The 23123-nt window shown below is 34.8% G+C and overlaps 3 protein-coding genes and 1 long non-coding RNA gene across 4 annotated transcripts; 2 read left to right on the top strand and 2 right to left on the bottom strand.

Annotated features, from left to right (window-relative positions):
• Positions 1–654: 654 nt before the first annotated feature.
• Positions 655–1431, top strand: LOC147533653 (uncharacterized). Its single transcript, XM_086650052.1, has one exon. It carries the CDS (start codon positions 655–657, stop codon positions 1429–1431), a length of 777 nt encoding a protein of 258 aa, XP_086506178.1.
• A 1130-nt stretch (positions 1432–2561) lies between these two features.
• Positions 2562–3881, bottom strand: LOC147533654 (uncharacterized). Its single transcript, XR_015227821.1, has 2 exons — positions 3614–3881; positions 2562–3223 (listed from the first exon to the last, which is right to left on the bottom strand). It is a non-coding gene; the product is annotated as an uncharacterized LOC147533654 (long non-coding RNA).
• Positions 3882–6355: 2474 nt separating this feature from the next.
• On the top strand, positions 6356–12262 carry LOC147533655 (calcium-dependent protein kinase 28-like). Its single transcript, XM_086650325.1, has 12 exons — positions 6356–7413; positions 7959–8089; positions 8766–8807; positions 8941–9052; positions 9166–9244; positions 9411–9580; positions 10393–10519; positions 10681–10796; positions 10902–11009; positions 11216–11278; positions 11392–11565; positions 11698–12262. The coding sequence occupies exons 1-12, from the start codon at positions 6982–6984 to the stop codon at positions 11860–11862; spliced, it is 1719 nt and encodes a 572-aa protein (XP_086506451.1). The 5' UTR covers positions 6356–6981; the 3' UTR covers positions 11863–12262.
• A 211-nt stretch (positions 12263–12473) lies between these two features.
• Positions 12474–16789, bottom strand: TIM (triosephosphate isomerase). Its single transcript, XM_086650327.1, has 9 exons — positions 16090–16789; positions 15688–15714; positions 15449–15518; positions 14988–15111; positions 14564–14648; positions 14296–14428; positions 13975–14148; positions 13428–13510; positions 12474–12749 (listed from the first exon to the last, which is right to left on the bottom strand). The coding sequence occupies exons 1-9, from the start codon at positions 16321–16323 to the stop codon at positions 12693–12695; spliced, it is 987 nt and encodes a 328-aa protein (XP_086506453.1). The 5' UTR covers positions 16324–16789; the 3' UTR covers positions 12474–12692.
• Between the last annotated feature and the right edge of the window lie 6334 nt (positions 16790–23123).

Consider the following 23123-nt stretch of genomic DNA (forward strand, 5'->3'; position numbering starts at 1 on the left):
ATCATGACTTTCATCTTCATACACAGTGTACCTTTTAGCTAGACTAATTTTTTGTTTACCAAACTAGATATTCAAGTCCATACTTTCTAAATCTCTTAGTTCTCGATGTCCGATCTCCACTTGAATCCCTCCAACTTTGGTTCTAAGAAAAAAGTTTCAAATCAAGAACGTCAAAATATTCTAGATTACCTCTGGATAAGAAGTGATAATGGCAAACTACGGAAAGGTACAATTAGTGAAGCGGCAAATTTATTTTCGCGCGATAGAAAAACCATACATCGAATTTGGAATCGTGCTCAAGAATGCATCGCTAAAGGAGAAATTGTTGACGTATCTCACCGATTTTCTAGGCGCGTTGGTCGAAAAAGAATTCAAATAGATCCCGCTAAAATTAAAGAGCTTCGTCCACAAAGGCGCACAAATATTCGTTCCATGTCAAATGATTTGCATGTTTCGAAAGATACACTTCATAGACGAATAAAAGAAGGTATGCTTGTACCACACTCAAATGCTATAAAACCGTCTTTGACAAATGAAAACAAGAAAACAAGACTTCGGTTTTGTTTGTCGATGCTTGATCCAAATAGTCTTACTACCAATCCAGTTTTTCGCAATATGTACAACTATATCCATATTGATGAGAAATGGTTTTACATGACCAAAGAAACTAAAAAATACTACCTCCTCCCCGGAGAAGAAGTACCGCATCGTACTTGTCAAAGTAAACGGTTTATTAGTAAGGTTATGTTTATTGCAGCTGTCGGTAGACCAAAAACTGATTTCGAAGGTAATGAACTATTTTCAGGAAAAATTGGAATTTTTCCATTGGTATGTAAAGTGCCGGCAAAGAAAAACAGTAAAAATCGTGTTGCCGGTACTTTAGAGACGAAACCAATAACATCTGTAAATAAAGATGTTATTCGATCTTTCTTGATCGAAAAAATTTTGCCGACAATAAAAGAAAAATGGCCGCTTGATAGTCTCTCGGATACCATTTATATTCAGCAAGATAATGCAAAACCTCACATTAGCCCAAATGATGTTGAGTTTCGCCAAGCCGTCTCAAACATTGGACTTGATATTCAATTGGGTCGCCAAACACCAAATAGTCCGGATTTGAATGTCTTAGATCTTGGATTTTTTCGAGCTATTCAGTCATTACAACATCAAGAAGGACCTAAGAACATTGATGAGTTGATTTATGCAGTGGAGAAGTCATTCAACAACTTACCATCAAAGATCCTCAATCGTAATTTTCTAATTATGCAACAATGTATGATCGAGATAATGAAAGTGCACGGGGGCAATAACTATAAGATCCCACACATGAGTAAAGGACAATTAGAAAACAATGGAAATCTTCCTTCTCAACTTGAATGTGACCGTGTTTTACTAGATAATGTCTTAGAATTTCTGCAGAATCAAGTTTGAAACAATGGTCTGACAAAGTTCTTACTTCCACGTATTTGTTAGTCAATTTTAAACAATTGATGTCATTGTCTTTTAATTTGATTTGTTTGTTTCTTTTTAATTGGTGTATGTATTAATCGAATAAAATTAAAGAACAAAATATTCATAGTAAAAAAAAAATTAAGTAAGTATTCTTAGTTAAGTAATTTTGATTTAGTTACCTTTTTGGTTGTTGGCTAATATATATTTGAGCACAAACGTGTAATATAGAGATGAAGGGTAATGTTGGAAATTTAATGAATTTTATATGATAAAAAGGGAAATGGGTCTCTTATTTTGAGACAAACCAAAAGGAAAACTGGGTCTCTTAATTTGAGACGGAGGGAGTATTATTATTATTATTATATATTTTTGAGTCCATGGGTATATAGACCAAAATTAATTTGATAATAGGTCTATAGACCATTCTTCTTAGATTATGGATTTTTGGTCCTTTTACAAGAAGGGTATAAAGTATGGCTAATTTATTGGGTAATACCAAATGTATCCCAAATCAAAAAACCCCGGGTTTTTTGAATTTACGAGGGTTTTAGGAAACTTTCCCAAAACCCGTGGGCGTGATTTGTGGGGGATCTTTATTCAGCCGAAACAGATTGGATACCAATCTTCATAAAGACACTTTCTCTCTCTAAACCTACTTCATTTGGGATTTCAATCGGTTTAATGTACCTTGATTTTAGGATAAATTTAGGAAAAAACGGTTAGATTCTCACGAAAATTTCTCTCTCTTCTATAATCTGTTTAGAAACAAAATCTAAACTTTCCCAAATCAATTTTCTCTCTCTTCTTTACAGATTTAATATGGAGATTTATTAGCCAAAAATATGGAGATTTATTAGAAAAAAAAAGATAGAAACAAATCATAATTTCTCTCTCCTCTAAACAGATTTGGAAATCAAATTTTCTCTTTCCTATTATCTGAATCAATCTAAGATCAATTTAGCGTGATTTGGGGGTTAATATACAAAACATATATATCACTTTCTCTCACTTAACTTTCAGTTTTGGAAATAGTATATTTTTCTGGGAACATTAAAGCAGCATTTGTTTTCGTTTTTACTCATACATAAATACAAATCGAATACAAATTATGAAACAAATACGTAAATTATGTATTATTTATGACGAATAAACCATCATTAGTCAAGTATACAACGTAATTTATCAAATGTATTTGGGTCTTGTTCAGTAAATTACACATACTTTCTATTACATAACACATAATTTCTTTTACATTACACATCGTTTACATTCTGTTACCAAAAAATCGTTTACACTATATTGTCGAAGAGCATATGTAGTCTTGAGCAGGACAAACAACATTTACACTATATTGTCGAAGAGCATATCCAAATGATTTTGCACCACCAGGAAACAAATGACCAACTTCAGTAGCAAATTCCATAAGTAACAACAAAACTGCAAAAAGAAAACATATACATTTGTTAACAAAACAAACAATTTACTAGAAACGACATGTATAATGGAATAAATTATGCATACTGTTTGTTAAACTTCATAATGTGTTAGAAGACAAACATAACGTTAGTTCGAATCACAAGGTCACTGTTATGTGAAAAAATATGTATAATGTGCAATAAATTACATATAATTTTTGGAACATTTATTGTACTATAAACGGCAACTGTTTTGTGAAAAAAGTACGCGTAAAGTACATGTACTTTATATCCAGAGAAAACAATGAATCTGAATATACCGCAAATCTGAGTCCGTCAGTGAAGATGAATCTGATCTGAAAAAAACTTCCGTAATGATTAAACGAAAATCTTAAGATACATACCACGAAAATTGAAAGATATAGAACATACCTAGATTCAATAAAACATTAAATATGATATAAAGATCAAAGATTTCATTATTGATATCAAAATTTTAGAGAGAGAGAGAGAAGTTTAGACTTCCATTTCAGATCTATCAAAGATGGAAATATATATTATGAGAAAGATCTACAATTGAATCGTTTTTTCAGAAATAATACATAACAATTTGATACAGTTTAAAAAATTAATTATTAGATCTTAAAAATGAATCTAAATACAAAACAGTAATATCAAATACATGAAAACAAAAACGAAATCTTACAAATGAATGTTCTCATTATGATTTTAGCAAAAATAATTACCTTCAAGAATTGATCTTCGATAAGTTTAATGGAGATGAATGTAGAGTTCTGATGTTAATAGTGGTTAAACAACTAGGTTAATGTTCTTGAAAATGAGATATACTATATTACGGTTACATATTAGATTTGTTAATATTTCTTTCATTATAATTCTGATTGGAGAGAGAAAGATGGAGACAATTAAGGAAATGATATATACATGATTATTTTGGCAAAAACGGTTACAAAATATATGGAAAGGTTATAATAGGTATTAATAAGGATTAAATATTATAGAGATTTGATATTTCTCTAGAGATGAATACAAATGGACTAGATCTCTTTTATGATGATTAATTTGGTTTTTAAATTCTTTTTAGGATTATAGAGGATTAAATCTCCTATTAGGACCCTATTTTTGGTCTATAGACTCAAAAATTATATATTTTTTGAATAAACCAGAATTTCATTCATAATTCAACAAATTACATGATTATGATTGTTTTGACTCGAGTACAACATGGATTTATTAAGTAAATAACAAATTGAAACTTACAAAGTAAAGACAACATAAAAGGAAAAGAATACAAGATTGCAAAGATAAAATAAAAAGACCTTAAAGGTCACAAATTAAAGATCCTAAAGATCACAAAAGAGATCTTAAAAGTCGTGAATTCTTATACTAATGAAGAAGATTGAACCAAGAAGAGAAGCATGACGGTTGCATCAAGACACCACTCAACCATGGTGATCAAGAAATTGTTACGATGGATCCATCATCTTTAAGGCGAGAAAACCCCCTTTTATTGATGTGGAGATTGATGATGAAGAAACCGTTACCCCATACCACTATCTTCGTCACCGTCTCTATGTTCTACTCCAACGTGGATAATATTAAATCTAAAAAATTATATACAAACAAGAGGAAATCCCGGCGTAAGGAGCCCTCCCTATGTCGGCGAAACTTGAAGATCAGGAAGATAAAAAAAACAGTTATAGAGAGTATTATTATTATTATTATTATTATCCTTATTATTATCAGGAATAATGTTCTTTTACCGTAAAAAGAGTTTTGGTTCTCGTTCAGCCAAAATAGACAATTAATGTATATTTTTTTGGACTAATCTAAGTTTTCAACAAAATTATTAGAGAAAAAAATATAATTGTCGGAAAATCTGAAATTTAGTATTTTTCCTAATCAAACTGCTACAACATCGTTTTTCTTTCTAAACAATTTTTCGTTTTTCGTTTTAATGTTTGTGAGCAAAAAGAGAACAAGCTATAAAAAAACATAATCCAATATAGTTGTTCATAATACACAAGGGCTTGTTCGAACCGAACCCCTCTAATCACAAGATTTTCTCAAATAGCTAGCCCCTAAATATTGCACTAAAATTTAGATGGTTTCAAAGTATGAGATATAGTTTAAGGTCGATGTTTTGGGATAAGGATATTTTCCGCGGAATAAAGTTTTGGGTGAAAATAAAAAAAATTTGTTTCCTCCAAATACTACCCACTTCTTATGGTTATGTTTTCTTCTTCCTCCATCTTCCTTCTCACCACCATTAACTCCAACGACTATTAATTTCGGCGACAACAACTCCGATCATCTCTCGTCATCCCTCTCTTTTCTCTTCTCTTTCTTTCTATTTTTTTTTTCATGGTTCAGGAGAAGGGACCATTCCCTTCGTCGGAACATAGAGAAAAAGAGAGAGAGAGATAGAGAGAGAGATAAAGAGAGAGAAAAAGAGATAGAGAGAAAAGGAGAGAGAGAGAGAGAGAGAGAGAGAGAGAGAGAGAGAGAGAGAGAGAGAGAGAGAGAGAGAGAGAGAGAGATAAAGAGAGAGAAAAAGAGATAGAGAGAAAAGGAGAGATAGAGAGAAAAGGAGAGAAAGAGAGAGAGAGAGAGAGAGAGAGAGAGAGAGAGAGAAAGAGGGAGAGAGAGAGATAGAGATAGAGGATACAAAGAGAGTCGCTCGGAGATGATTGGAGGGAGAGAGAGATAGATAGATAGATAAAGAGATAGGAGAGGGAGAAAGATAGAAAGATGAGAGAGAGAGTCGCCCGGAGATGGTTGGAGAGAGAGAGTCGACCGGACAAGAGAGAGACAGTGAAGAGAGAGGGAGAAAAGAGTAAGGTGCGTTTCGTGACTTGTTTTTTAGCTTCCCACCTTTTTCCACACTTTTTTTTTATTTTTTTTATTTCCCCGAACACCGACCTAGTTTTTTTTTATTTCCCCGAACACCGACCTAGTTTAATCGGTAAAATATAAAACAACCGTAAAAAGCTCATAAGTTCAATACTCCTCCTTGTCATTCTTCTTGTTTATGTTCCAGCTAATTATCTCAAACTATTACAACCAACTACTATTAGTTTTCGGTAATCAAGTAGATTTAGTTCACATTATAAACTTCATGACTAGTGATTGTACGTTTTTAAGTTTAACACTCAATTAGTTGTTATTTTCTAAAAGATCAATATTTTTCATGGAAGGAATGTGATTCAATGTATACTATTTGCTAATGAATGTGGTGGGACAAAGAATACACAACAAATATGATCATTTTGATATTTTTTAAGATATAAAAATTGTCTAACCTAGATCGTTTTGCATTTTCGCTGATTGCATAACGTGTAAAGATAATTTTACACCTTACAGTTTTACATCATTGGTGAAAAGACTCCAAATAAAATTCCGTACCAAATTCTCAACCACGCCACTGAAAAATACTATTAGTAGAAGAAAATCATGTAATGGTATTTGTAGGAAGTACGATAATATTCTGATTTGGGGATAACATGTGTGTGAGAACATAACTCCAATGGGATACAGATCTCAGATCCCCAATATTGGAAGAGTATAAACCATAATGTCATCCATGTAAAGCTGTTTTTTGTAAGACCAAATATAGAATAAAAAAATATAGAATAAAAAAATAAAGTTGGAGAAATAAAAGAAAATGATAAAAGGAAACAAAAGTATTTCTTTTCATTTTTTTTCTTTCAAACTGGGGTGTGGGGGAGGAGAGCTCTCTCTCTCTCTCTCTCTCTCTCTCTCTTCTCTTCTCTTCTCTGAGAGAAATGAAGAGAGAGAAAAGAGTCTTCCTATACAGGTTGGACCAACAAGCTGTTTCTTGTTTACCAGAAAATAAAAAACCCCAACCTGTTTCTTCTCTTCTTCCTTCTCCCTGCTTTAAACCTTCCTTAAATTGTCATCATCTATTCATTACTACCCTCACCCATCATTACCTCTATATCAATCGTTATTTATGTAAATCTCTGAGATATGCCTCTGCCCAAAATAAAGATCAGAACTTTATACTAAATTGAAGGTATTATTTAGTTAGCCTTAGCCTTCTCTAAGATAGGATTAGACATTCAATTCAATCATGGGTCTTTGTCTTTCCACCACCAAAGTTAGTGGTTCTAATAGCAACACCACTGCCACCGCCGCCGCCGCCGCCGCTGCCACTGCAACTACCACCACTACCACCGCCATTTCTAAGAACCAGAAAGAAAACACCCAGACATCTACATCTACAACACAAGAGGACCCATCTCGGCATACCCAGAAGCAAAAACCACAAGACAAGCATAAAAATCGATGTCAACAACCACAGAAGGAAAAAGGGGGAAATTCCAGGAAGTCTAGTGGGATTATACCGTATGGGAAGAGGACAGATTTTGGGTACAATAAGGATTTTGATCAGAAATATACGGTTGGTAAATTGTTGGGTCATGGTCAATTTGGTTATACTTTTGTTGCCACTGATAAGATTAATGGAGATCGAGTTGCAGTCAAGAGGATTGATAAGAATAAGGTATTTTTTTTTTTTCAATTTCATCATTTTCTATTACTTTATGTTGTTTCTTCAATTGGGTTTGTGGAATTGTGATTAAATTGAGGACTATTTATGTTCTAATTGAGGGTTTTATTGATAAAAGTTTGATCTTTGATAACTATTTGGGAATTTGAATGAACAATTTGGTGGATTTTGCATCATTCAATTGATTAGATTTGAAGGTGCTGTCTTCCTGAATCACTGTTGGATAATTGTTAAGGTTATGATGAGCATATACCTCTTAAGCACTAGTGCTAGAATTGGGTAGTGTTCTATTCCATCAATAATATTCTTCCTGTTCCTATTATTTATAGTCGAAATGATTTAGGTCGATTTTTATGATCTAATCCTACTTAAAGATAGTATCTGTTATTGGATATAGACGTGTCGGTGGTAGTAAGGCTGATTTCATTCCGGGGTTACAATATCAGTCAGAAGAACCTTTGAACTTTTTCTTATTCTTGCTTGCCTGTGATTATCCCTTCTTGGTACTATATTCATAAAATTGCTTATTTTACGTGCAGATGGTCCTTCCGATTGCTGTTGAGGATGTTAAAAGAGAGGTCAAGATATTGCAAGCTCTTACAGGGCACGAAAATGTAGTTCAGTTTCATAATGCCTTTGAGGATGATTCTTATGTCTACATAGTAATGGAGTAAGTCTTTGTTGAGCTTTATATTTCCAACAATGGTGATAAAATAGCAAGTTATAGATAAAAAAAGTGTTTCATTTGCAAATTTCCACTTTTTAGTTGCTCTCTTTCTGTATGCCAAAACGCAAAATAGTTCGCTTAATTGTAGTCACAATTCACATTGACTTAAAATGGGGGTTTTCTTTGATCTTCGCCTATCTTTATTTTGAACCCGCATTTGTACTCCTGTATTAAAAAATCTAAATTTGAAGAGGAAAAGGTGGAAAACCATTAACTCCTATAACATTGTCATTTGGATGTGAAATGTGTATTAAGTACATCCTATTCCAATTGTCACTATACCATACTGTTAAACCAAAAGATGGCGAAGATTAGTTGGTAAGATTCATTATTCAGTCATTGCAGAAAAGTTGTTAAAAATTTTGAACAATTTTCTGTCTTCTCGTGTACTACTACTAGTTACTCTCTACATGCCAAAACGGAGACTAGTTTGTTTTATGGTACTCGTGTTCTTTTAAAAAGCTTTTTTTCGTTGATCTTCTTCGCCTCTTATCTTCTACCCACATTTCTAGTTTCTTTTGTTCTTTTATTTTTTTTATCCACGACTTGCTTTTACGAGGCTTTGTCTATAAATTGCTTTCATTTGGAAATGGGTTTCTTACTTCTTATATTATATCAGGTTATGCGAGGGTGGCGAGCTACTGGACCGAATACTGTCCAAGTAAGAATCCTTTAAATCTTCGGAGTCATTACTCGTTGTTTGATAATACATTGAAAGTTTGAAATGAACATCACACTTCTATGTTTTAGTTGGTTTATATGATACAGATATTGATTTTTTTTTTTTTACACAGGAAAGATAGCCGTTACACAGAGAAAGACGCGGCAGTAATAGTGCGGCAGATGCTCAGAGTTGCAGCTGAGTGCCATTTACATGGTTTAGTACATCGTGACATGAAACCAGAGGTAATACCTGACTGAACTTACACTTAGGAGTTAGGATATTTTGAGCTCATTCTGCTTACAGTAATGTGGTTTTTACGCCATCGTTTCTTATTGGGTGATATTGTTGTTTGTAGAATTTTCTTTTCAAGTCAGCTAAATCAGATTCACCTCTGAAGGCCACAGATTTTGGGTTATCAGACTTCATAAAGCCAGGTGAGTGGATTTTCTTGTAAACAAAATATTTTGTTTAAAAAAGAGTTCTCGGGACAAGATTTGTCACCATGAGTTAGTCAGCCTCTTGTTTTCTCATATTTTGGGCCGCTCTTGATGGAGAAAGCTCTAGAAATTTCTTGTTTCGATGACTGGCGGTTAAATGCAGGAAAAAAGTTTCAAGATATTGTTGGTAGTGCTTACTATGTGGCACCAGAGGTGTTGAAACGTAGATCAGGGCCTGAATCTGATGCATGGAGTATTGGCGTGATTACTTATATTCTGCTCTGTGGGAGGCGCCCATTTTGGGATAGGACGGAGGATGGTATATTCAAAGAGGTAGGAGTTAACTTTCGACTTTCCAGTGTGGTAGTTGCTTGAGCATAAAAGCTGTACATAAATAGATGCAATATTTCTTTTCATAAACCCGGAAATAATGCATGAAATTGAAGTACTTGATAGAATATCCATAGTGTTATCGGAGACTTCCCCTTGCCGGCTGCTTCCCAGATCTTGCATGCCTTTTCTTGATAGTAGCAATTCGTTACTCAAATTTCAAATTTGTCAACTTCTTAAAATACGTAAGATATTTAGTTATATTAAGATTGACTAGTGGTTGTGGCTATTTACGCGAAATACGTAGTCACGTCATTGATAGCACTCCCCAGATATACTGGCATTGTTCCTCAATGTATTATAGAATGCGTAGACCTCTTTATGAACATAGCAAAAAAGTTCAAGTCTACTTTCTGAGAGTCTATCCACTTCTAGGGAGGAATAGATACACCATATACCTCTAGCTGCTACGTAATGACCAAAGTAGCTTACTGGGTTACACAACTTACACTGATGTCTAACAATCTATCTGCCAAACACGAAAACATTGAAAAATTCTTTTTGCATCAAATCTTTTCTTCATCGCTCTTCATCATCTATTTTGCTGTCAAATCTGCTTGTACTTGTGATATTGTTCTGCTTTAATCATAAGTTGTCTGGAGTGCCCCACGCCCACGATATATTGCATGACAAAATTGTTTTGAATTGGACCCAATTATATTAATTTTTGGTAGGTCATTTTCTTGATCTTTTTACCGTTCCAGATTGTCATTGCATACGTTATAATTATTGCTCCCTGACGTTCATGACTACAGGTGCTGAAGAATAAGCCTGATTTTCGTCGCAAGCCATGGCCAAGCATTAGTAACAGCGCTAAAGATTTCATAAAGAAGTTATTGGTGAAGGATCCTCGCGCGAGGTTAACTGCTGCTCAAGCCTTGTGTATGTCTTTCTTCTTTTTTTTCCTCTTCAAAGGACTACATATTATGTACAACACTATTAACTATAGGGTTGTACAAGTATTTTTCCATGCTGAATTTAAATGGGTATGGTTGTTTGCTTTAGCTATACAGTATCCTGATATATGTTAGTTTTGTTGACAGCACATCCATGGGTTAGAGAAGGAGGAAGTGCCTCAGAGATTCCTCTAGATATATCGGTACTCTCTAACATGCGACAGTTTGTCAAGTATAGTCGTCTAAAGCAGTTTGCGCTTAGGGTACGCATTCTTCTTCACCCATGAGTCTCTAACTTGAGTTATTGTTTCTTTCTCTTTTTCTACCTCTCTAGGATTATAATTTTGAACTTCCATTATCAATTGTAGGCATTGGCGAGCATACTTAATGAAGATGAACTAGCTGATTTGCGCGACCAATTTGATGCCATTGATGTAGATAAAAACGGCTCTATTAGTCTTGAAGAAATGAGACATGTATGTCTCTATCTCGTTTTCCACTTCGGAATTTATCAATTATCATCACTTTTAACATATAAATCTATATAATCCTGTGATCCTTTCGCAAGCAAGTACCAACTTCAATTCCTCTCTCAATATCGCATTTCATTCCAGACAATGTGCATGTACATCGTTCCCTCCCATTCAAGGTCCGATAATGATCTTTGTTGTTCAATGTACAGGCCCTTGCAAAAGATCTCCCTTGGAAAATGAAGGAGCCCCGTGCTGTGGAGATTCTTCAAGCGGTATGTCTTCTTCTCTTGGTCTCTACCTTGTTTTCCATTTCCTCTTCTATCACTTGCTAATGTCGTTCTTCATTTTCTTTTTTAATTTTGGGGTACCTGTGTAACTGTGACAGATCGACAGCAACACGGATGGGCTTGTGGACTTCTCCGAATTTGTTGCAGCAACTCTACACGTTCATCAGTTAGAAGAACATGATTCCGGGAAATGGCACCAAGTGTCTAAAGCTGCTTTTGAGAAATTTGATGTGGATAGAGATGGATTCATTACGCCGGATGAACTAAAGATGGTATACTTAAATATTTTAAACACCATTAGGCACAAACTTGACATACCTTTGCAATATCGTTTTGTTACTATAACTAAAATTTCATCTTTTTTGGGTGATAGATGACATATTGTTTTTGTCATTGTTATGCAGCATACTGGGTTGAGGGGCTCCATTGATCCAATTCTAGAGGAAGCAGACATCGACAAAGATGGGAAGATAAGCTTATCAGAGTTCAGGAGACTCTTAAGAACAGCAAGCATGGGTTCACGCAATGTTCCAAACTCACCTCGCTTCCGAAACTCTTGCAAATTATAGATTGTAAGAAGCATTTCTTATTTAGTAGAAAAAGAGAAGAGACAAGAGGTGGAGGTATACTCGAGGATCATCACATATACTACCAGCGACTCTCGGAATTGATCATCTTGGTCATAGCCGAATTGAGGCGTATTTGCTTAACGGTAAGTACACCGGTCTTCTAAAAAGTTAATATCAAGAGGAAAGTCTTTTGATTAAAGGGGCCAGTGAGCATTTCCACCCGAAGAAGAAGATAAGGAGAAGATTCCTGTAAAGTTTGTTATGTTTTAGTATCAATTACTTGCTATTTATTGTACATACCTTTGGTCATTTGTGAGGTTTCTTATCATTCCCTCCTGTAATGTGTGACTATGTAAAATTATTAATGCATATTTGGGTGTCTCCAGAGTGATTCTTCTCATTCCTTGTCTGTTTTTCCCACCCAAATATAAAATTTCAGATAGCTCAGATTACCAAATTAAGGTTCTTGAGAAATAACCGTAATTTGATAAAGGTCGGAAAATTAGCTACCTAATAAACCCTCAAGGCTCAAATGCTTAAGACTAGGGGCTGACTGTCTGGTGGCGTCTTTCTTTTACTTGGACCACCAAACCTACCAGTGAGAAGAAGCAAAAGACAACCCCTTCAAATGATTATTATTTCAACTTTTCATCAGGAAAATTAGTTTGCCAAGTTCACAATTTAAAGATGGCAGAACTGGAACATTACCACAAAAACATATAAAATCAAATACTCAGGTTCCCTACATCATGTTTTACAAGCTATAAGAGAGCCTTTCTTTTGCAGCAATTATTGGACGTCTCTAGGCATTCGGCTCACCATTAAAATGATCAAGCAGCTACCTTCTTTGAAGTTACAGAGTTGACAATGGTAGCAAATTCTGGACCCTGGAACACCAAAGCAAATGAAAATCGCACAAGTAACTATTCTGAAGTACATTTTTCACTCTAGAGCAACATCGAGCATGAAGAACAAAAACAAATAATAATATGATCAAGGTTACGAACTAGATCTAGCATCTTTTGTGTGAGTGCGTGTGTTTGTGTTTGTGTGTGACATGTGTGTGTGCGCGCGCGTGTGTATGTGTGGAGATTATAAGCGTGAACTGCATTTGTCATTTGTGTATGTCTATGGGTTTGGCATCTGAAATACTTCTGCGAATACTCACATTATCACATATACCAATTCTAGTTAGCCTACATAAACTTGGCCAAACAGCGTATGGGTAATGTAGCTAATAAAAGCTACAAATTCTCACCTATTTTTTCAATTTTATGTGGCCTTAGAAGAAATTCTTACATGTGATAGCATTTAAATGAGCATCATCAAATCATTATGTGATTTGAAAATTTAAAGTTCGTGGATACAAAGCGGAACCTAGACTCGAAGTCCGCTACAATACAGATGCAGCAACAAAGTTGAATGGTTAAGCTAGACTTTAAACAAACAATTTCATTTCATAACATGTCCTACCACAACTTCATTATTCGAGGTTCTATGATACTATCAGTTCCAGTGCCACTAACAAATATACCAAAACACGAATATTGTACAAATGAATATACCTTCAAAGAAGCACCGCCAACAAGAAATCCGTCAATATCTTCTTGCTTTGCGAGCTCAGCGCAGTTGCCCCCATTTACAGATCCTATAAAAAATTATGCAAGTCATGGTTAAAATGCTTGAGCAGAAGGAAAAGATCAGAAAAAATGAATATATTGGCATCTAAGGCTATTAGTATGACCATATTGTTGCCATTTAAACATGAATAAACTCAATTTTAGTGATGTATCTGTCATTACTTTCATTTTACAAATAATAAATATGTATGTACGGACACAAGAAAAAGAATTCACTAAGGCATTAACCCAACCACCATCTCCCAAAATTATAATTTGCACGGTAAGGTTTTGCCAATCCAGGGATCGCATTATTAAGTGAAGCCAAAATCTTAATTGTTTTAGGGGTATATAGCTCACTGGTGACAGAATCAATGTATTTTCCTGTAAACAGGGGAATAAAGAAAGGAAAAAAGAAAAAGAGAGAAACAAAATACACAAAGAGCATCTTCTTTAAAGCATATACATCCTAAATATGGAAGTTGAGATATACCTCCATATATGATACGGGTTTTTGAAGCAACTTCTGCTGAAACGTTCTTTTTCAGCCAATCACGGACAGCTACATGTACTTCCTGAGCCTGTTGAGGACTAGCCACTTTACCAGTTCCAATAGCCCAGACAGGCTCGTATGCAATAACTACGTCATCCCAACTGGAGATGTTATCTGTGCATGAATGGGATATTATCAGAACTTCAAATTGAAATCATCCAACTAATTGCCAGTATATTTTATGTGGCGAGATTCCAACATTGCATCAAAACATTTACAAAACTACAGAAATAAAGCAGCAGAGGAAGATATAAAGCTTGCCTGCAAAAGCTTTCATCTGTTGGAAGCACACATCAAAAGTTTTCCCTGCTTCTCTCTCTTCAAGTTTTTCTCCAATACAAGCCATTACTTTGAGATTCTGGCTCAATGCATAAGCAGCTTTTTTCCCAATAAACTGGAAACATGAGTGTCAGTTAATACCGAACTTCTTGTTGAATGTTACAATTACTTCGAACAGATAACTTCATTTCAAAATGGAAAACCATGAGTGATTGATGGAATAGGTATAATGATTCTGTAGAATTTTTACCTGATCATCTTCGCCAATGACATGCCTACGCTCTGAATGACCAAGAATAACCCACTCACAGCCGATATCTTTCAACTGCTCCACACTAGAGACAAAAGTACAAAATTGGATTCTCGTAAGGTTGGATTAGAGGAATAAACTCAAGAAACAGATTGTTTGGATTTTATGTAAAAGACGTTCGTGAAAAAACAACCTGATGAAGACCTGACAAGACAGGTCAGACCTTGAGGTCTGATAACAAGGACAAACATGTATCGACCTTAAGAGTGTAAATTAGTCCTTAAGGCTAACCAAATTAGCCTTTCCTAAGTCGTTTTCTCATGTTCTTATATGAACTAGAACAAAGATACCTACTAAGAACTTGAGATGGATTTAGAAAAGGCTTCGATGACTAATGACAAAATCAAGTGGGGGAGGAAAGTACCTGATTTCTCCAGTGAATGCCCCTCCCTTTCCTACCCATGAATTCTGAGCAGATATTGATATCCTATCTGTTAACGACTTCTTGACCTGATCGATGTATACGAAAGGCGGTGAAACAACAACATCTGCATCATACAGAATACTGAATCAGTAAAGAAGATGGATAGATTATAGAAAGTACCGAAATTCAGTTTCATACGTCGTCAGCTGCACAATTAATTAAAATCTTCCATACAAAAAATGAGTCCTACTAGTATAAAAATGTTAACTGTATATAGGATATATAGATACATTGGTAGATTTTCTCAACCACATGAAGACGAGTCGAAAAATAAGAGCATGTTCGTGACAAGGCCCAAAAGCAATTGCCAGCAAAATGCTTCTTCGAGCTGAAGGAGTGATTTTTTCAACACTGCCGGTTCTAAAATCACAGAACATTAAAATTCAGAGAGAAATTCTTACCAACATCAGCTTCCAGCTTCTCACTGTTCAAGTCAGAAACAAGCTTGCTGATAGAGTCTGTTGTTCCATTCTACATCAAACAAATCCCCAACAAAATACAAAGTCATCGACAGAAAGCTTTAACAACTAACCACAAAATGGTAATTCTGTTCAGTACCCAGAACACATCAACAACTACGTGATGGTTCGCCTAGAGTAGCGGAACAGGAAAGAGAATAACAAAGAAAAAGAGTACTTACACACTTCCAGTTACCACCAACAAAAAACTGCAAGCACAAGAAAGAAATAATCAATATCCAGAAGTTCTGAAAGGCATATTTGCAATACTAGACCAAAATTTCCCTTCTTTTCTTTTTCTTGCAAAAAAAAAATCACCCCTTTTTTTCTATTTCATAAGCAATCTTAAAACATAAACAGGCAAAGCTAAACACAAAGATGAAGCTTCATCATTTGGGTGGAAAAAGTTTGAATTCACTAAGCTAGGAAAGTTGCCACTTATAACCCTAAATCCGGTTAACTTGTTTTGTTCCTTTCTTCCTGGATTAGCTCCTGAGTTTCGTTTCTAGCATCAAATATAGTTCACTAAACCAAAATCTAAAAAGTTGGGAAAAGAAAAGCAAAAAATAAATAAAAGGAGGTACCTTTCCAGTGCCAGCCATGGAAACAACACCTCTACAACCTTTACGACCAGTAGAGATTCGAAGATTCGAATCGATCTTGTTAAAAAACGATTCAGTGGTTGAATCCAATTTCAAAAACGAACGACGCAATCCAGAAAACTGTGGTGGAGATGGAGAAGATGATGAAATGTTGGTGGTGGTGGTAGATTTAGGGTAAGAAATTTGAGATCCTAAAGAAGTTGAAACCATTGCCATATCTCCTCCTAATTTCTCACTTCACCTACTCTGTTCTAAAACCTCACTCAGATAGATACTACTTAATTCAAGGTATTCAAGGTAGGTAGGGCAAAAAATGTTTGCCCTAATTCTTTTTTCTATCTATATATAAATATATTAGAGTAAATAATAATAAAGTGGAAAAGACAACTAAATAAACTAACAGTGAAGGAGACGGGATTGAATTGCTTCAAGTATTCTATCAACCAATGATGATCACTCTTCAACCATATTTTTTTGTCCTTCACTAATTTCTCATGTGGAATTTTTACAGGATAATTGTATGGTTCAGTGATATTCTGCCACGTGTTTGAATATTAGATTTGATTTGGTTCATTTAGTACATTTGGGCCGTTGGATCTCGGTATTAGATATTGTTCATTAAGGTTTTTTTTAGAGATATTATATTGTGGATTGAGGTTGATGGTTTTAAAAACACTAGACCCTAAGAGCAAGTCCAGCCTCAGCCACCCGCTTCAAGCCCAGCCGCTTGGAGCGGAGGCTGGGGCTCCTCCTTCAGTCGCCCCTAATGTTAGGGGCGACTGAAGGCTCCCCAACATGACCGCTGGGGAGTCCCAACGGTCATGTTGGGGTGATCCTAGCCGTTGGATTCCAACAGCTAGGATCTTCTCCAATTTATTTTTTTTAATTTTTTTTAATGTAAATAATAATTTTGTAATTTTAATTAGTTTTAATTCTTTTTAAAATTCTAGAAAAACTTAAATATTAATAATTAAAATATATCCCACCAAATGTCGGTCCCCGAATAATTTTTCAACCTTGGAAAAAAAAATATTATTTCGAAAATAGTTCAAACACGTGTTTTATATATACATAAAATCACACACTTTCTTCGCACACCAACTAAAAGTCCACACACGCACATGAACAAATTTTTCGGCCTCAAGAGAGACTGGGGCTAGAGCTGTATTTTAGAGGCTGAGCTGAGGCAAAAAATTTTAGGTGAAAAAGTGGTTTTTTCGGCCTAAGACAGGCTGGGATTGGACTTGCTCTAAAAGGGCTCTGTTGATGGATTCTTGTTCCTAAGCTTGAGTTACAAAATTAATGTGGAGGGAGTTTTTGTGGAAGGACGAACAACAACAATAGTAATGTGTGATGGAAGAGGCAATATGGCGGTAGCAATGGTGAAAATCGTATAACTCGAATAATGTAGTGGTATAGGAAACAAAAGCCATTGTGTTGGTTCTTGAGATGGAAAATCAGAGACAAGAAATTATCATTAATACTGAAAGTTATGCGCACACTATAGTAAAGACATGTGGATTGGAATCAGCAGGCACACCATAAAAGATAAGGAATATAATGGCAAGAGTTTATAAAGAAGCGAGTTCATAAAGAAGCTGAGTTCATATGAAAACATCAACTTTATACTCATTGTTCATGAACGGAACTTTGTGATTCATCAATTAGCCAAATTCCGTTTTTCGAATAATGTAACTCAATTTGGGAACGAAATCATTCCCACATTCTAGTGCTATAGCTATCTAAAGAGATAGCCTATCTATTGTCTAACAAAAAATTACGGAATAAACTAATAGGTTAAGTCCTATTTTTACAGAAGAAAAAAAACATACAATATAACATAAGTGATAGTATGCCATGTTCATAAAAAAAGTGATAGGATGCCGGACTTGAATCCCAATAGGAGTACTTACTCAAACCAAATTTAGAGAAAGAGAGTGTGACTTCAAATTTTATTTATTAAGAACAAGCCCGATATAACGAAAGAGATTCTTATTCATTTACGCCATTTTATAGTATCATTGTAAATACTAGTCTTTATTTGTCTGTCAAGAGCTCATTGTGAATCAGCACTTATAACATAAGCATTAGAAAGTAGAAACCAAAAGTGAAACAGAAAATCTAGACTAATTGGCAAACATGAGTCAGGGTTAGGTAATTTGATTTTCTCAAGGTAGGTGGATTGCAACGTATTCAAGCCAATTAAAACAAAACTAACTAGTATGGTTGGACATACATGATCTCGATGTGATGAGGCAATGAGCTGACCCACCAGCTAATAATATCTAAACAAAATGACTGGCTCATGTTGAAAAGGAACACAACCACCCTTAACAATATTTATGACCAACAAAAAATCCCACTACTCATTCCTAAGTTAGTTTTAAGTCTTTCAAAAAAAAAAAAAAATTTTGAGTCACATGAGAACAAACTTAATGTGAAATATGAGCTAAACTTTAAGTTGTATAGGTGGAATGTGTTGACATAATCTTGTATGGATTGTGGAAAGGTGAGATTGAAGAAAGACCTCTAAGTTTTTTGTGAGCGTCGAAGATAAAATAGATGTTGATGTTACAGCTTCGATAAAAAAAATCTTGACCCAATAGTCTATTTAAAATCAAATTAATGTATGAGGTGGAGATTATTGAGATAATCCTACATTAGTTGTGAAAGGTCATGTTGCTTGTTCGTAAAAGTGAGAGTAAATTCATCGCTTTATCTACCATTTGGATTGAGACGATTCCAAGACTACCAACACTACACGCTTTGATACATAATTAGTGCGAAGAACGTTGCATGTGATAGACGTTTGAAAATAGTCCAACACATACAAAGATACCAAAAATATAACGACGGTGTCACAAAAACTTGAGGTGTGTCAACTAAAAACTTCAAAAATCAAAGAAAATATAAAGAGGAAATTAAGGTTAATTGTTAGAGAATAGAGTGTCATATGAGTCATGTTAAATAGTCCCACATTGGATGGGCTATTATTAGTGTTGGTTCCTTGAGCCTATATAAAGGCTTCATATGTAATAGCTAATATCTGATCCAACTATCAATACAACTCTTCTCTCCCTCTCATATTTATTTTATCTTACATGGTATCAAGAGCTTATATACTCTAAAGAGTTAGATCCTTGGGTTTCCGATTAACCGGCGGCGGTAGTCCGTCAATGGCTACCGTCCGCCGGAGAGTTGCCGGAATATTGTCGATCTAGTTTACTTTTTCAATCTAAATAAGTTAGATTTTTTTTTTTAGTCAAGTTTAGTTTCAAACAATGTTGATTCTTCATGTAAGTCTTCAACAATATATATGGTTTTCACCATTAAAAGTTTGAAGGTTTGAAGACAACCTTTAACTCTTAGATCTATCTATCCCTACTTGTTAATAGTAGGAGATGAAGATCTAAAAGAGTATAAAGCAAACAATTATATTTGTTCAACTTTCATGGTGGCCTTCCTTTCAAATTCACAATGTCAAAAACCGAACTCTACTCATGAACTTCTTCTTCTTGGTGGTTGTTCTATACAAATGCTTCAAAATCTATTCCTTTTATTATTATACTAAAAACCCCTTGTTCTAAAATCTCTGTTTGATCCATCACTCTCTCATCTCACTATTTCTATTTTTTTTTTTAACTTTCTCATCATCAGATGTCTAGATGTGGGTCTTCTTCAATCATTTTCCAACTTCTCTTACTACTACTAAGACTTCTAATTTCATCCCCAGCTCATTTCCTCCCTACTTATTCTTCTTCTTTTCCTCATCATCCATATATAAACTAAATTTGAATCTTTGAATTTCACTCATTTTCTTAACCTCACTGTCAAGAGACCATCTTCATCTTTTTTTCTCTTATATTACTTCGTCTTCATCTTCATTTTCTAAAATTTCTTTACTTTCTCTCTCTTGTTTTGAATGGATCAAAGTTGCTATTTAAAACCCTTATCTAAAACCTTCAAAGTTGCTATTTAAACACCTTCAAAGTTTCTTTACTGTTTCTCAAACGGTTTTTAAAGATGGTGATGGGAATAGTTTGTTCCAAATCTCTGTAGTGAATTATTTTTAAGAGGGACAAAGAGTACATTATTTGCTTGTAGCAAACAGTAAACAAGATGATAGTGGGCGTTAATCGGTTTCATAACTTGTCTTGTGAGTTTGGATGGGTTTGCAGATATGATTTTGTTCTTGATTTTTGATGCATTTCACTTTTCTTCCTTTCTCTCTCTTCAAAGAGCTCATGTTCGGGTGAAAGAAAGTGATGAAGAAGAAGGCCAGCTGCTTAGGGTTTCCACTTCATTTCCTTATTTTGTGGTGCCTTTAAGATTTTGGATTACAATGGTTAAACTGTTAGGCTTCTCTACTTGTGTGCTCTTAAGAATGATGCTCTCTACAACTTGGTGCTTTAAAAAAAAAAAAAAAAAAAAAAAAAAAATGTGGGATCTGTGGTGCCTATAAATTTGTGTAATGTTGTGTGGGGATGTGTTCACGTGTGCCTCTAAAATCCTCTCCCAAACTTTGGTCATATAAATCTTTTTCATTATTTACCTTTCTCACTCTAAATTTCTCACAAATCTTTCTTCTTAAAGCCCAAATGGGCCAAGCTATTAAGCATTTCTTTTCTCTCTCAAGCCCAAATGGGCCAAGCTATTAAGCATTTCTTTTCTCTCTCAAGCCCAAATGGGCCAAGCTTTTAAGCTTCTCTCTTTCAACTATTTCTCTTTCAAGCCCAAGTGGGCCAATCTATTATGTTTTTCTCTTTTCTCTTTCAAGCCCAAGTGGGCCAATCTATTATGTTTTTCTCTTTTCTCTTTTAAGCCCAAGTAGGCTAAGCTTTTCTCTCTTTTCATCTTTCTTTCTCATTCTCAAGTGGGCCTAGCTATCATGCTTCTTCTTTCTTGTTTAAAGCCCAAGTGGGTCAAAACTACAACTAATCTACATCTTATTTACCTCAAGCACACACATTAAAGCAACACCAACATTAGTAGTAAGAATTTGAAGCATCATCAAGGGAAATCTATTCAAACTCATGGTCTTCCACACTTGCAAGTCCCATTAGTTTGAGGGGGAGTATTATGGAGGAAGCCTATGGAGGAAGCCAAATCATCATTGATTCAAGAGAAGAACAAAAGTTGTTTTGCCTTTTTTATTAAATGTTAATGTAATGAGTGAAGTTTTATTATATCAAACCATTGCACTTATCAATCTTGATAAGTACATTGGTTTGAGGGGGAGTGTTAGAGAATAGAGTGTCATATGAGTCATGTTAAATAGTCCCACATTGGATGGGCTATTATTAGTGTTGGTTCCTTGAGCCTATATAAAGGCTTCATATGTAATAGCTAATATCTGATCCAACTATCAATACAACTCTTCTCTCCCTCTCATATTTATTTTATCTTACATTAATCAACAAAGTTTTTTCAACCGGAGTTTATATCAAATATTTTTGAAATCAAATCGAAGTTTTTCTTCATCTTCCTTTCTCTGGCTAGGGATTCTTTGAGGTCAAGGTCTACTTTGACATCACTGTATCTTTACTTGCTTATCGCTATTCTTTCCGTAGTCCAAGTCAAGTTTTAGATCAAATCGTGATATACACGTAATTGTGATATGAAATTAGTGTTCTTTCTACAAACGAAGTTGATGATATTTGGTTGTCTCAGTTGATTTATGCATTTTGATTTTTTTTTTTTTTTCAGTTTTTGTTCAATAAACAAACAAGATTTGATCCTAGTTTTTTTTTCTATCTAATTTTAGTTTTGATCTATTTTTAGTATGTGATTTGTTTATACTCTATTTATATTTTCTTTTTTGTTTACATTTCTCAAAGAGGATTTGTGTATATCCATTTGTTTTAGAAACAAGCAGTCTTCCTTTGTCTTTACAAAGAGATAAACTAATAATGTTCCTTCAGATATAACCGAGTTAGCCAAGAAGACAATAAGTTGATCCGATATTGGATTCATTTGTTCGAGGCATTATGCACCCCCGTAACAGTACCAACTCAACTGTAGGGTGTATGTCTCACATGATTTAATGACTCCCTTGGCACTTCACAGTGTTGAAAGTGTTCGAAGCTTCAACTACCTTATGAACGTCTGACTTGAAATGACTGCTTCTGATTAGATTGCATAGATAAAGAGCATATTTGGAATAATAGATTCTACACACACTAGACTCCACTTCTAAGATAAGAATGTTTTATAAATTTGGAAGAGAACAAAAACAGTAAATGAATAAGTGCTAAGTGCATCACTGAAGCGTCCAAGGGCCCCTAAGCACCCATTCCCCTACGCCACGTGTGTGTTTTGCGACACGCTAAAAACCTTATCATTCATTTAGTTACCATCGTAACAATAGGTGAGTAATTTAATGTAAGGGACATTTTCTTTATTCTTATTTTCGGTAGATGTGGTATTAGACTAAAACTTACTGCTTTAGTTTGAGCTAATAATACTTTGTACTATATTTATACCTAATTGGAAACCTCAATAATTCATTCAATCAGAATTGGAATTAGTCGAACTTTAGGTCTAAATTTAAGAGCTTGACAAGACAAATCTATCAACGGGAGATCTCTTGATCTTGACATCTTTAGATCTCTCAAAACAGATGAAAGCGAACCCAATTAAGTGTCTGATTCCAACAAATCACCCACATGAAAGAGAGAGAGAGTTGAAAAAGGATTGATATTTTGAAGGTTCTGCCTACGGCTCTCTCGACGTTGCCCGGTGGTCGGCGAGGAAAAACAGTGGGACGGGAGATTTAGATTTCACTTTTGATCCCTTGAAAAATTTGTATTTACATCCAAAATTGATCTCTTGAGCTTCAAGTCTTCAACCGACCATGCACCACAAGCCATTTTATCACATCATCACTTGCGTAGCCGTAGCGATTAGCTTGCCTGGCATGGCAATGTATGCAATGTGTTTGGCGCCCTAATACCAATTCAATTTAAGCCCGTAAAATCAAACGGCTATAAAATCACGCGCACCTAAGCCTGTTTTAC

The sequence above is a fragment of the Eschscholzia californica genome, unplaced genomic scaffold, assembly GCF_041429995.1.
Source record: "Eschscholzia californica isolate CP2 unplaced genomic scaffold, dmEscCali1.0.p SCAF_6, whole genome shotgun sequence".
NCBI classification, from domain to species: domain Eukaryota; kingdom Viridiplantae; phylum Streptophyta; class Magnoliopsida; order Ranunculales; family Papaveraceae; genus Eschscholzia; species Eschscholzia californica.

Bases quoted from the DNA above. Each gene is read 5' to 3' on its own strand.
- LOC147533653 (XM_086650052.1), top strand. From the start codon at position 655: ATGACCAAAGAAACTAAAAAATACTACCTCCTCCCCGGAGAAGAAGTA.
- LOC147533655 (XM_086650325.1), top strand. From the start codon at position 6,982: ATGGGTCTTTGTCTTTCCACCACCAAAGTTAGTGGTTCTAATAGCAAC. The intron at 9,581-10,392 runs GTAGGAGTTAAC...TCATGACTACAG, and splicing joins AGGATGGTATATTCAAAGAG to GTGCTGAAGAATAAGCCTGA. The intron at 10,520-10,680 runs GTATGTCTTTCT...TTTTGTTGACAG, and splicing joins AACTGCTGCTCAAGCCTTGT to CACATCCATGGGTTAGAGAA.
- TIM (XM_086650327.1), bottom strand. From the start codon at position 16,323: ATGGCAATGGTTTCAACTTCTTTAGGATCTCAAATTTCTTACCCTAAA. The intron at 15,715-16,089 runs GTACCTCCTTTT...TTGTGCTTGCAG, and splicing joins CCATGGCTGGCACTGGAAAG to TTTTTTGTTGGTGGTAACTG. The intron at 15,112-15,448 runs GTAAGAATTTCT...TGTATGATGCAG, and splicing joins GAAGCTGGAAGCTGATGTTG to ATGTTGTTGTTTCACCGCCT.